The sequence below is a fragment of the Diadema setosum genome, chromosome 17, assembly GCF_964275005.1.
Source record: "Diadema setosum chromosome 17, eeDiaSeto1, whole genome shotgun sequence".
NCBI lineage: Eukaryota > Metazoa > Echinodermata > Echinoidea > Diadematoida > Diadematidae > Diadema > Diadema setosum.
The window spans coordinates 16,979,341-16,994,230 of record NC_092701.1 but is presented as its reverse complement, the minus strand read 5'-3'; the positions used below and the strand labels follow the sequence as shown (position 1 = coordinate 16,994,230).

Sequence of the window (14,890 nt, the reverse complement as noted above, 5' to 3'; positions counted from 1 at the left end):
CATACATCATGAGTGGTATTTGTGGAATTTATTTTCTCTAAACTCAGAAAATCGCAAGAAAAACTTGAAAAAGGCATAAGTACAAATGTTGTACATAATTACTACCCAAAAACAAACAAACAAACAAATAAACAAAATTTGAGGAACTTTTCATTGGTAATTTTATGCCATCATCATGCATAGAATTAATATAGAGCAAAATTTGTTTTCTTTTCCATTGTAACAATGTAAACAAGAAAGATGAGATACTGGGGAAAATGAACAAAAAGGCTTGCAACACAAAACCAACTTTTTATATGAATTCCCTGATTGTCATGTAGCATAGCTCACATAGCTTTGGGATATAATTCTCCGTTCTTGGGATGTGAATAGTACAGTGAACCTGGTTTATGGATGTGTACAGAGTGTTGTACTATGGGTAAGTGCCAGAGTAGTATGGCAAGAATAATTGGAGCCTAACCAGTTGTGTTGTGTGCAAGCCAGCCATGATACATGTAGGCGACCTCTTTACTAACATGGAATGCATCTAGACTGTTTGGAGGAGCATTCTCACAGTGTTTTTGTAATGAGCAACAAAAAAGCATACACAAAAATGGGTTGTCTGGTGCTGAAATTGTGTAACACCCATATAATCCACTTGCCTCTCCACAAGAAAGCACTTGAGCTATGTGAAGCTTGTTAACCTGTATTAAGTTGGCAGAAATTGTGAGTTCAGGGGTCACAATTTTATATATACAAGATGTGACATACAGATGTATGTCAATCAAAGATAGTTATTGTGAGACAGTTGAGGTCTAATTCATGTTTGAAGTTCTTGCTGAATAGTTAAGTGTATATGTACATGTTATCCATTCTGTAACCATGTCTTTATACAGCCAGGAGTGTATCATATACTGTATACGCTGTTATTTTCGCATATAGATATTTTCGCAAATGACGAGGCCGTAGACATTTTTGCGAGATGTTGTTTTCGCGAATCGACGCCGATGTTTATGTTAATGCACTATCAACAGGGCGCATGGAGACATTTTCGCGTGTTGTTAAATTCGCGATCCAACTGTTGATTTGCGAAATTTGCGAAAATAACAGCTTATACAGTAGTGGGATTCATGGTCTTCAACGAATTGTATTCCTTCTGTCACAAGTAGATTGATGTTTACTGATACTCTACATGAATCATTCCATTCATTGTTGTCAGTTATTTGTTAAAAGAGTTGAATCGATGTTTGTTATCATTATCAATTCCAAGGAATTCCTCATCAGAAAATGATCAGTAATGTATATTGACAAGTATTTACTGCAACATATTTTGACTTGGATTTTTGACGCTACAGTTGTGTTAGAGAATTTGATGTGATATCTAAAAACAAAACAACAAAAGACGAAAGTAAAAATCGATCCAAAGTGTATTAGGGCAACTTTCATGGATGATTTATGATTAATCTAAACAGACATACAAAAAGACACATCCCATATCAGATAGATGATTGGTTTTTTTTTTTTTCGTTTTTTTTTTTTTTTTTTTGGGGGGGGGGGATGAGAATTCTTGTTGCCAAGATGTGCGGTGGTGGGTTGTGGCAAGGATTTATTTCTTCCTATGCTCTGTGACAGGATGCAGCAATGCTGTGGCAACTTACCTCAGTGGAAGTAAATGTTCCCTTCTTCTTGCTACATCAAGACTGTCTTTTTTTTTCCCTCAAGCTTAGGCAGCAGCACATGTCTTGAGACTCAGGGATTGTTTCTCCTGTTGCTCGAAGTTAATGTTATGTACCAGTAGTCTGGGTTGATTTCGGCAAATTTAAAATGAAATAAAGCAACAACATGCACACCTGCAAACAAAACAAAAGAACCTAGTCCAACTAACAAGATTGGCTTGTCTTTACACTGCCACATATTCCTGTCGTGGAATATCTAGAATATCTCTGCTTTAATCTGATTTGTTATCTGTTCTGTATATATTGCCTTGTTTATCTGTTGGCAGAATCCTCTACTACTCTATAAGAAAATATGAAGAGTATAAAGGTTATCATCTTTTTTTTCTAAACTCTCGTTGATTGCCGCACTGGTGCTGATTTCGTTTTGCATTGTAGAAAGCGCTGCTCTAATGCAATGTCTGAAAGAAGCAAAAGTAAATATATGAACTTGAATTTTATCAATTTTCCAATATTTGTCAGCAGATATGCAGTGAGTATATCAAATAGTAAAAAGTTCGGGGTAAGTGTTACCAAGTACAGATAAGTAAGCCAAGTGATAATGAGGACAAAGTGAATTGCGTTAAAGACATTTCTCTCACAGGAGAAGTTCCTTCAAAATCTCATTGTTATAATTAGTGGGTGTTTGTTTAACAATATTTGTTCTAAATAAGAAACATTGGCCTTGTTATGGATGTAGGTATAAGAATGGCAACAGCAGTAAATGCTGAACGACTGAGGATTTCTAGGCTTGTAAGTTTGTGTGTATGAACATTGCATAAACTTCTGTTCAGATGGCAATCACCTTGTTACATTGTGGACATATTATCACATCGTAGGTGAAAGAACTCATTCTGTGTTACTACATACTGGTACACATGTGTCATCTAAAGTTCAAGATCAACCAACACTGGGACTCCTATATTAGTGCACTCTGTCTTGTGGGGAAGAAACAGTATCCCAATCTTCTGTGAAATCATGTCATTATATTACTCCATACATACACTGTACATAAATCTTTCATCATTAGATGTAAATTATAAATGTCTTCATTTTTTTCTGTTTTTTTTTCCACTGGCCAAGGATTTAACATGACCTATGTTATACTATCTTGTGTACTGTGAGTGTATGTATAAATTGTAAATGATTATATTCTAATCACCTATCAACGGTTTTGAGGATTGTTACTGCTGGCTCTCACCAGGTTTGCTGAGGTCACATGTTGCACCAAAAGTTTTGATTTGTGCAGAGGGCACCAGTATGTTGGTGTTACGATAATGTTTTTTTTTTTTTTTTTTTTTTTTTTTGTCAGGTGTAGGTTGCAGATTGTATGGCCTTCTAACAGCATGCAAAACATGATTTATTTATTATTTGACCAAAGCCACTTAAAGTATATACCAAATGTAATAATTTTAATACCCTGCATGACTCCCTAAATGTCTCTGTATCATGAATAGCAGTTATCAAACCATGCTTGATGCAAAAGAAATTACACACTGCAGACTTTGGCCAAAGTATCTTCGGAAAAAAACAAAGTTATCAATTCATATTCCTGCATAATTAACAGGTTCTTGCCAAGCAAGAATGTCTGTATGATGATCATGCAACAAGATGCCAAGCGAACCAGTGATTGCTATTGACCAATGCATGCTTGTATTCTAGTTTGCTTTTCTGCCAGTGAATGATCAAAAGGACAAGTGCAGTGTAATTTGGCAACAGGAATAAGTCCTACAATCTTTAGAGTGTTCAATGAAGTAACAAAATATGGACAAGCCTTTGAAGGCATGGATGTGTTGCATTGCTAACTGGAAAGAAAAATGTCCTGACAGCAACAACAATTTGTCCGCTCTTTTTTTTTTTTTCATGGTACTCCTTATCTTATCAATCTTGGTTTGGGCTGTTCATGGTGCTGGGAGTTGGTATGATGGGCAAGTCAACCAGACCCCACTGGGTCAGCTTGTGTTTCACTGGAAGACTTTGTCACAGGATTTCCCTGATTCCTCCTGAGCACAAAGCTATGCCCTTTTTTCTTTTCTTTTAGAGAGAATGATTCTGCTTGACATAATTTAGACACAAAATTATGCCCCCTTACAGAGTGATTTAGTTTGTTAATAAAGTAGGAATAATGTGAAACATTGATTGTAGAGTTCTTTTGAATGTAAAGGATTAAAGCTTTATCTAATGAGTTGATTCATTTATATGTGTGTCTCACTATTATTTTTCAGAAACATTTAACTTAACTTCACAGAATAATGGTAAAACTATGCAATGTTGTTAGCTGCAATTACCGACCCCCTTCAGCGGTTTATAGTTCTTGTTTCCACATGTAATTGTGATGTAAAGCAATGTAAGAGGTGGTCGAGATTTTCTTTTACAGGCAGTTTAGCAGGCTTGTAATTTTGTCAAATTCACTATTGATCTTGAAAGTTATACAAGTACCAGCACATGTCTTCGCTAGTGTCATGGATGATATTGTCTAATGCCTGCAATTGTTTGATACTCTTCGTATCCCATAGCAACAAGACATCCCCGTGTCGGAGGATGTCGGCAAGGAATATGTGGTGGCCCTCTATGACTACATGGAAAAGAGCCCTCGTGAGGTGTCGATGAAGAAGGGAGATGTCCTTGTACTGCTCAACAGCACAAACAAGGTGAGGCAGTGATGAGGCTATTGAAACATGTTAAACCCCTTCAAAACTATGCCCTGTGGTTAGTCAGACCAGCCAACTCAGGTTGACTATTGTAACAAAGCCACATGTGCTTCTCTGTAATGCAGTAAAGCTGTTAAGCTGTAAAGCTGTAAAGTTGTAATCTTCATTTAAAGGCAGTGAATTACAAGAGTAGATGCATTGATCAGCAAGCAAAGCACAGTCAGGTTTGAAACCTGCATGTTCAGAAACTGATAGCAAGCAATTTTCTATCAACATTTCATCGTTGTGAAGTCTTCTTTGACACAGAATAATGTTAAGACTGAACCAGTAATGATTCCTGAATTTTTGTAATCTTGATTTTTTACTGGGACAAAACTGTGAGGATAAAATTGCTGTCAATGTGACAATTTCTTAATTAAATGATTTATGGCTTGACACATGAGGGCCATTATGGCAGTCTTTGTCACAATGTTTATATCAATATTATCAGTATACACAGCATACACCAAATATAGGATGTTTTTCTCATACTATTCACCTGCATTAAACTATTCTATGTACACCTTTGGAGTAATCATATGTGGCTATTATATAACCATTTTCCTTGGATTGAATGGATCATTATTTAAAAAAAAGAAAGAAAGTATGACTGTGATCCTTGTTTGCTACAAATGTTTACCATGCTGATTTGGCGTTCTTGTGATCAGGACTGGTGGAAGGTGGAGGTCAATGACCGGCAAGGATTTGTGCCTGCAGCCTATGTGAAGAAGATGGACGCCGCCCAGTCTGCCTCCCAAGCCAACCTGGTGGAGGATGCAAACATCATGAGGAGGCAGGAGAACATCGAGCAGGCGTGAGTAGATACTTCACTCTTGGCATCTTTCAGGGCTCAGTGTCAGTTTTGGTGTGAATAGCTTGCCTTCTTTGAGTTTCAAGATCTTTATTAGTATTTTATGTGATGTACACTGTATGATATAGGAAATGAATCAATAAGAACATACTATATGTGACCCGCTACAACAAAAGGATCCTAAAGTCGCTGACGGCTGAGCCGAGAAAAATGAGTTTGAAGTCAGATCATCAAAATTGGTCAAAACTATCAGATTTCTGTTTTTTGCATAATTTTGTAGTCTAATGTTTTGTCTATCATCTCCCGAAATTTCGAAGCTAAATGATAAAAGGAAAGGCAAGAAATCAGAATTTTTCTGGGACTTGATTTTCCGACATTCAGCGTAACAGAAATGTGTCCGAAGATTTGGATTTAGTGCCGCAGCTAGACTCCTCCTCTAGAAACGAAGGAGTGATCTTATTGGTCAGTGCATGGCATCCTGATTACTGATTGGTCGTGCGTAGACCGCTGGCGCTAAGCTTGAATGAACATCGCGGAGGTCGCTAGGAGCATACCTTCTATTGTCATGCTGTGAAAACTGTCACGGCTCCCCTTGATCATGATAGCGTCGGACGGAAAACTTTGAAGCCGTTTTTCACGAAACTATGATTTCCTCTACCACTTGACATGCGCTAATAAAATTACCGATATCTCGCAACCAAGTACTTTTATGAGTTGTGTTATATATGAAATTAAAGTAGAAGAGTAGGGGAATTATGTCATGCCATTTTCAGAAAATTGTCCTCCCCCGACTTTCGGATCCTTTTGTTGTAGCGGGTCACATATTCGTGTCCAGCACTTTAAGATGTAAGGAATGTGTACATGCACTCATAAGTGTATGTCAGGACATGTTTTCTTTAGGTAGACATCATCATATAATGTAGTGAAAAGTGACATATGATCCTTTTGGTTTGTCTTGCACCCTCGACTGCCAATCTCCAGGATGTTTTCATGTGCAACACAACCCAACGAGTAGTTGCCTACAGTGTAGTTGCATGTGTCAGCCTACTATAGTAGACTGAAATTTGTTTGTTTTGTACAATTACTGTATATCGAAGCACAAGGCCTGCTGTAGGTGAATGGTACTACACTACTGACATGATGAACAGGGGTTTAATTAATTGTCAGTAGTTGGAAGAACTTCTGTGTGAAGTTAACTGGAGACAGTGAAGACCTCATATGAAACTCAAGATAGTTATAACTTAGAGCCTCACTTACTTTCACGGTTCCTTTATTTCCTTGCTTTATATTTTTTTCAGTTACAGCAATATTTTACCAAGATTAATGAAGAGGTGGGTGTTGTATGGCATGTAAAGATTGAGACAGACGATCTTTGTTGTTAATCTGAAAAAAAAAACCAAAAACAAACAAACACCAGCCATGATATGTTATGTGTGAGGTATGATACTTATCTCTCATCTATCAGATACCAATCTTTGCTGGACAAGGCTGCTGACCGCAAGGAGGCCCTAGAGGAGTCGGTAAAGCGTCACTCTCTGGTCAGAGAGGCCAACGAACTCATCCAGTGGGTCCATGACAAGGTCAGTAAACTTTTAGCAGAAATTTTGAAGTGATGTGATGGGGGGGGGGGGGGTTCCAATGAACTCTCGTATGGAGACTGGGGAACACAATGGGAGTTTCATGTCGAGTCTCAAGATGTATTTATATCATGCAAATAACATGGCATTCACTGGATGAAAATATCACAGTTACTCAATGCTTAAAGATTTATTTACTAGCAAGAGGTAATAGTTAACGTGACTGTATGAAACAAAATACATGTTGATTATCACCTTGACTATTATCCCTCAAATTCTGCTCATTTCCCATCATATCTGTTTCGACCTAGAACTACTGTAGAGAAATTTAGAGAAATAAGCGCACCGAATATAGCACATAATTCTAGTATAGGTGAAGTCTTGTGACCCTTTAACTCTGCCATATTTTTACCAGCAATGTTCACTGATTTCTCCATCCCCGTTTCTCTGGGAGTCCAGGCGGCTGCTGTGGAGAGCCAGGAGGTCGGCGATGACTTGGAACAGGTGGAGGTCTTGCAGAAGAAGTTTGATGACTTCCAGAAGGTTAGTAGCTTCCTCTGATACATCTCTTCTCGTAGTGGGTTCCCATGGTCAAGCTTCTTTACCTGTGCATTTTGGTCTAGAATGCCTCAAATGTAGCACTGCACTGCTCTCTGAGGCAAAGAGAGAAAGATTTTTTAAAAATGGTAATATACATTGGAAGCATATATGGTCAGAACTCATGTAGAATGTTTAAGGCAGAGCTGTGTGGGTAGAGAAATGGCTGTGATGCATATGCCATCAACAATTGTATGTCGCCTCCATCTCATTCTCACAAAGTTGCCAATTATTTGCGTCCTGTAACACTAATGCACAGTAAAGCTCCATGGAAAGTTTAAGGAGTTTTCACAATGAACATGTTCTTAAACATCTTTTCCCCATGAATTCTAGGCTTTTCAGTACTAGTTTTGGGAATTCATGCAATTTCAAAGCATAGTAATGACAGAAATTCTGATATTTATAATGTAGATTTCTTGCATAACACATATCACTATACAAGTATCTGTGCACTGGGATACCTAGAGAAAGCAAATAGAGTGAGCTGGAGGATAATAGGTGTTTTTTTGTGTGAAAAAAAAAACCCTCAAATTTAGCAGTATGAATGAATCTGACAAATATGGAAAATACAGTTAAAAACAAAACAAAACAAAACAAACAAACAAACAAAACTCCTCCCCCCCCCCAAAAAAAAAAAAGAAGAAAGAAAGACAAAGTTGACCAATTAGTTGATGCAATGTTGTGTATATGTATAGTTTCAGATATTGACAGTCAAGAATAATAGGATGCAACAGGTAGGTATTCAGTGTTACATGATCCTCATTACAGCCATATAGCACCACATATTGATATCTGTGTAGTTTCTACACCTTGCCTCAGCTGTTGAAAGCTGTGGCTATAAAGCCACACAGTCCCTCTTACCAGCGTAAGCAGAGCGAACCTAATTCCCATGCAGGCTTTCATTCCATCTGTTCCCTCTTGGCCTTTCATTTAAGAGACCTCCTAAATCATTGGTTCCTAGGGAGCAAAATGGTTGCTCCACTCTTCACATCCAGAGATCAGACAGAGCTCTAAACACACAAGATAATTTAACACTCCTACCATGGAGTGCCATGTAATTTATTTGCTAATCCCCCCCCCCCCCACCCCTGCCTCCTCAGAAGCAATATCTTTAAGGCCTTAGGAATCAAATCCTTTGATTCACATTTCCAGTTTGAATCGTAGGAACCATTTTTTAAAAGAAAATCAATAGAAGTTATTCATAATTCATGTGAACTTCCCTGCCGTCACTTCATTGTAGTTGTAACCCGTTGAAGATTAGTCCCGAGTATACTTGGGCAGGTGTCTATAGGAAATCTGTGTTATATCAAAGTCGGTTCATCCTCAACAGATTAATACAGATTTAATACCAATTAATGTCTTCATATTATGTGAAGTAACTTCCTTTGTTTGTTTTTCATTATATTCTAGAAACTTAGTGGTGAATTTAATTCTTAACATCCAAACATCCATTTTTCATTCTTGCCTAAGGATTTACTTTGGGATACTAGTTTGGAAACTAGCTTTCAAAACATCATCTAGCCAGGGTTAGACCATGTAACGCAGGTTTTTTTTTCTAAACAAATGCCTCATTGTTCTTGTGGGGAATTGCAAACTGCAATTCCATGGAGGCAAATTTGATTTGATGCTGAATTGTTTTCAAGGGGAAAACTTTGTTGGCAATTTCTGTTTTTCTTCCTTGGAAACAACTTGTAGAATGCATCCTATTTGTGTATCAACAACTAACATAGAATGAGAGAGACATCAAATTAATATTGTCACTGTAGGAATAAAGTCATTGTGTATAGTGAAGTCTGAAGTCTTCTGCATTAGTTATAATTTAGACAGTACATCAAGAAATGATTATGTGCTGGTTGACAGAGATACCATAAATTATAAGCATACTTGTAGTGTCCTCTTCCAGTGATGCACAAAAATTATGTTTTTAAATAATTAAACAATGTTTATGTACGGTGAAGGTTTTCTCACTCTTGCAATTACAATTCATATGATAAACTGCAGATTTCCTATTTATCATAACAAAGAATAGCAATGAGGTTTCATCGAATACTCCAGTAGATTTAAAGAATGTTTCAGGAGCTATTCATTTTGCCATCTGAGACAACTAGCTTCTAGTGACTTCCCTACTGATTTTAAGGTTTAATACTTCTGTACATATACACTGTATGCCACATGAGCCTCTCAAGAGGACCTGGCTATCTAGAGCAGATATATTCTCATGTAGAAATCGTTCCTAGATATTAGAATGATATGTGTGGAAGATCTGTACTCACTTATGCTTTTCCTGTCTTATTCTAGGACTTGAAGGCCAACGAGACTCGTCTCCTGGAGATAAACACCATCCTGGAGACATTGGATCTGGAGAAGGTGCCAGAAGCTGACATTGTCGTCCAGAAAGTCAATGTGAGTTGGATTCATTCATTCTAAAGGTTTTGTGCTGTGCTGAAGTGATAATGCAGTTTATAGATTTCTTAGTCTAAGCTTGATATAGCTTGAAATGTTTTCAGTATTTTGTTTGAGTGTTGAAACCATTTGAGTGTACTTTATGACCTATTTTTCACATTTTAAGGTATTCAGCTGTGTGAGAGAGAGAGAGAGAGAAAAAAAAAGTGGTGACAAAGGCAGTAAAAGTAGTGATAGCAGAAGAAACTGCCTGCCATTTTCTGCTCGTGGTAACCTGTCTGCAGGTGACTGGCACATGCTCCATGTGTAGAGCGCAATGAGAATTTAGGGAAAAAAAGAAACAAACAAGCAAAAAATGCGCAGTCAGGAGAAGGGTGACTACGTGTGAACACCATATTGACAAAAAAAAAAAAAAAAAAAAAGAAACGAAAGAAGAAGATTCGACAATGGCAAGGTGCCAGACGTGGAGAAGGGAGAGGGGGCAGGGTAGAGACCAGAAACTGCACGCGGTGGTGCATTCCTGGAGGTTATAAGCAGTCTTGTGTCTGGGGGAATGAACAGGGAAATAATGTTTCGAAGCTGGCTCAAGTCGGAAGACCCCAGGCAAGACCACTTCCAGGTACAATGTATGGTTATGATTCTATATTTCTTTCAATAACTTGACCTCAAGTAAGGTTATTTCTCCTCTTTTCTTTATTTCTTTTCTGAAGTGTCTCCCACTGCCTGATAAGTAAGTAAACATTATCAAACTCAGAATCACGTATTTCAGGGCTGCACACTCACCGATTTTTTTCTACTGGTCTGACCTGTCTGTCGGACCAGTAGGTACCCAGGTTTTCCATGTTTTACTGGTCCATTCCTGAAAAAGGTACTGGTCTGACAGTGATTTTTACTGGTCAGGGACCGTCGGACCAATGCCACTGTGCAGCATTCCATAATTTCCTGCTTTTATTATTTCTCCTCCATTCCATATTATTTCTTTTCTGAATTATCCGCCACTGGTGACTGCTCGATTAAAAAAAGAAAAAAGAAAACCATGTTACTTGTAATTTGCATGTTTCGGATTCAGAAAATGAACGGTCGGGTTATTGATTTTGTTTTCGGAATAATAAACACCACGCATAGAAATTATAGCTGTTGAACTGCGAATTAAATTCATTTTTTACCTCATCATATTTTCTTTTCACATTAACGAACATCATCAGCTAGCTGTAGGAATTTGCATGTTTCGGATAATGAACCTTAATTTATTTTCGCATTGACAAACCATACGTACGTACAACTAACACCACCACCACCATAAAAAAAAAAAAAAACAATGGCAAAGTAAGAACTACACTGTACTTTAGTTGCTTTGATTATTTCTTTTCTGTTGCTTTGCTGATTTTTAACAAAAAAGGGGGCAATATAACGCACCATTACCAAACAAAGAAAATGTAACAAACAACCAAATAATGGAGAACAAATACATTTTTTCCATTTTGTTAATTTTTTTTTTTACTCGGTCGTACCTACGCCAGATGTTGGTGAGATAATTTCCTTTTCGTTCAGCATTGCATTGTGTATATCCCATGCTTCCTTCTCTTTATGATACAAAAATCAACATATTGACTAACCCAACCCCCCCAAAAAAAATCGAACAAACAACCTGTCATCACCTTGAAAAAAAAAAAAAGAGGCCCAATTAGGTAGGTAAGCATGATTTCAAAATAAGAACGAAAATGCAGTAATCAAGAGGGTTTGTAATGTGATTTGTCACCACGATTTATCGTTTGTGACTTGTTGCTAGCGCCTGAAACACAGGAGATATCCCTAAAATACAAATGAAAAAGGAAATCCTGTAACAGCAGGGAACGTGAAGGTACCTTCGAAATGTTGGCCACTTTGCTCGTGGAAATCATGACGTTTTACCGGAAAATGACACATCGGTCCCAACTAAAACTAGAGATAATATTCTTGTGCGCTCTCTCTGAGCACTACCAATTTGGCGATTGTACAATTTAACAGGACAAATATGGGCACATGAAGTACTATAACACACTGATCGGGGCACAGATTTCTCTCATGAAGTTGCCAATTTACTTCCTGGAAATGAAGCTGAATGAAGCTCATACATTTTACTGCTGCATCCATGTATCAGGATTTCTCTTATGCTTTGTTTGACAGGATCTGAACACAGAATGGCAGGGTCTGCAGAAGCTCACTGATGAGAGAAGTGAGAGTCTTGGTACAGCCCATGAGGTCCAGCGCTTCTTCCGGTAAGCACCACATCGTTAGACGTTTAAAGGAAGATCCAGAAACTTCAATTTTCAGTTTGAGAATATTTTATACAAAGGTTCCTTTTGCCTTCTCTCTGGACATGAGCTCTGGGCAATCTCTGTTTGACATTCACTTATCCTAGATAAAAATGACTTGTTTTTGATATGTCTTGTTTTTTTAGTATATAAATTGTGATACATCCTCCTTGTGATTTCACAACTGTGACTTGTGCATGATTTTACTTTGACTCTTTTCAAACTCTCTGCTATGAAACAGTCAGTGTGTTATAATTTGTTTTCTGATGAATTTTTTATGCTGTGTGCATCTGTGTTCCTTTGTGTAAATAGTTAAACATTATTTTCCTCTGTCTACCCTGTTGTGTACAGTGATGCTGACGAGACCAAGGATTGGATTGATGACAAGAACAAAGCTCTGAACACAGAGAACTTTGGCCATGACCTCCACAGTGTGCAGGCCTTGCAGCGCAAGCACCAGGGACTCGAGAGGGACCTCAATGCCCTCGGCAAACAGGTTTGTGCCAAGCTCATTTTTCCAAGTGTCACTGTAAAAGTAGAATTTTTTTTTGCACATTTTGTGCGACCAGATACTAGCACGAATATAAATGTAAACTAATATCTTTGCTTCCCATGTATGCGTTTGTACCACTAATTAATGTCTTGAGTCTGTGGGAATAAAATTTGTGAAATTCAACTTTCCCAGCCAAGCACAAAAAATTACTCACACAAAGATATCCACTTCTACAGTATTGGTGGAACCAGTTGCTCATGACATGTTTGCTTTTGTGATAATGGTAATCATGCGTAAGGACTACTATGAGGAGTAAGACAGATATTCATCTTAAAATAATTCATTCCCTTCGGTGGGAATTTTCACAAAGAAAGTCAGGTTCATGTTCAACTTTGAAAAAGTTTACCTTTTAGAGGTGTCAGATTATGATATGATTATCAGCAGTGTGGTAATGAAAGTCAATGGGTTGTTGTAATATACCTTATGTTTAATGCACAAAGAGCTAGTATTGAGGATACTAATAGTGTCCCTTATCTGGTAGCTGCTTCATGTTGTCTGTACTATCACTCTTCCCACAGGTCCAAGCTCTTGATGAGACTGCTGACCGTCTGGTCCAGACCCACCCTGACCAAGAGGAACCCATTGTGGCCAAGAGGGCCGAGATTGACGAGGCCTGGAACAACCTGCAAGACAGGGTAAGAGACCTTAACCAGCTCAGAATGGAAATACTGAATGTGTTCCTAGCTTGTCGGAAGCTAAGGAGGAAAAAGAACTAAATACAGTTGAGGTATTGAATTGATAAATGCTTGCATAGAGTATGTGCAGTTCTTCATGAAAATGCACTACTGTATATGCTGAATATTTCGCAAGGTTTTTATTTTCGCGAATTTCACGAGTCAGGTGCTAGTCGTGAAATTAAAGACATGCCAAAATAATGACTCTGATCCCTGATATGAATGTGATACACACGTATACATTTCTCCGTTCAGTACAGTACTCCATGATCGCGAATTAAACCACTCGAGAAATCACCGGGAAGTCCCAATTCGCAAAAATGAAGACTTGCTACATATATGGCATATACAGTATACTGGTGAATGAAAATGAGCCTATTATAAAAGAATGCACTGGTGAAAGCTCACATTTATATGAATTTTCTTCCAAGACCAAAAGAATACATGGATGTTTTCTTCATCACATTTCAAAAAGATCAATGTTTACAGTATTCTTGTAAGAAGTTACTCATTGCTCATGAAGACTATATGCGGTAAACATTATTCACATTGTTTGATTCCCAAAAAAGGCCAACGGCCGCAAGGACAAGCTGATGGACTCCTATGACCTGCAGCGGTTCCTCAGCGACTTCCGTGACCTCATGTCCTGGATCAACGGCATGAAGACACTCGTGGCCAGCGATGAGCTCGCCAAAGATGTGACAGGAGCCGAGGCGTTGTTAGAGCGCCACCAGGTGAGTTCTTCTGCTCATGGAAGCGGTTCACTGGGTTGCCATTTGAAATCACCTCTTGCTAGATACTCAGAATGGCCCTTGTTTCTGTTGTAAATTGACAGGGGTACTCATAGAGGCAAAGAAACAGCATTTATTGTCCAAGGTATATTAATTTTGCTCTGTTCCACTCCAGACATTGTAATTGCAGGATTCCAATAAAGTGTCAATCTTTGTGGGTTTGAGGGGGAAAAAACAGCAACAAACCCTCTGAGTGAATGGAATGCCTATGATAAGTAATATTCTCTGTCCACAAAAAGGAAATAATCAATATCGGTACCACAACCACCACCATTTCTCCAATGGATTGCTTGTGTTGTATGCTTTGCTCATCGACTTGTAACGTGAAACTCTACACTCTTTTAATTTGTTATGATGCCTATGCCCTGAAATCAGCAGCAGATTCACAAGGTATTCTTGCACTGACAGGACAAGCATTAGTATTTTTGCTTTAAACCATGAAGTGTATTGATGAAAATTCTCCATAGAAATGAGGTGCAGTTGGTACGGTACATTCAGACATCTAGATGGATTAATTGCAAGGAAGTTGTATTGTGGGACAGTGATGGTCAAAATATGTTGTCCGCTGTCCACTCTCAGGAGCTGCATACAGAGATGGATGCCAAGGCAGGCACTTTCCAGGCCTTTGAGGCCTTCGGTCAGCAGCTGATCAAGAATGACCACTACGCTGCCCCTGAGATCCAGGAGAAACTGGACGTTCTGGCCAAGGAGAGAGAGGACTTAGAATCGTAAGTTGGCTCACACCTTGTTCACTTCTCAGGTTGGTTTGATATTGTGATGAAGGAGGGATTCACTCAATACACATGCAT

At 38.3% G+C, this 14,890-nt stretch overlaps 1 protein-coding gene across 1 annotated transcript in view; it reads left to right on the top strand.

Annotated features, from left to right (window-relative positions):
* The window catches only part of LOC140241045 (spectrin alpha chain, non-erythrocytic 1-like), an 80,388-nt gene that overhangs the window by 49,386 nt on the left and 16,112 nt on the right, over window positions 1-14,890 (top strand). Inside the window, exons 23-32 of the mRNA XM_072320814.1 lie at window positions 4,208-4,342; window positions 5,050-5,195; window positions 6,658-6,772; window positions 7,229-7,312; window positions 9,665-9,769; window positions 11,936-12,027; window positions 12,415-12,559; window positions 13,135-13,251; window positions 13,860-14,024; window positions 14,661-14,809. Of these exons, the coding sequence (XP_072176915.1) occupies window positions 4,208-4,342; window positions 5,050-5,195; window positions 6,658-6,772; window positions 7,229-7,312; window positions 9,665-9,769; window positions 11,936-12,027; window positions 12,415-12,559; window positions 13,135-13,251; window positions 13,860-14,024; window positions 14,661-14,809 (1,253 nt within the window). The remainder of the gene's footprint in view (window positions 1-4,207; window positions 4,343-5,049; window positions 5,196-6,657; window positions 6,773-7,228; window positions 7,313-9,664; window positions 9,770-11,935; window positions 12,028-12,414; window positions 12,560-13,134; window positions 13,252-13,859; window positions 14,025-14,660; window positions 14,810-14,890) is intronic.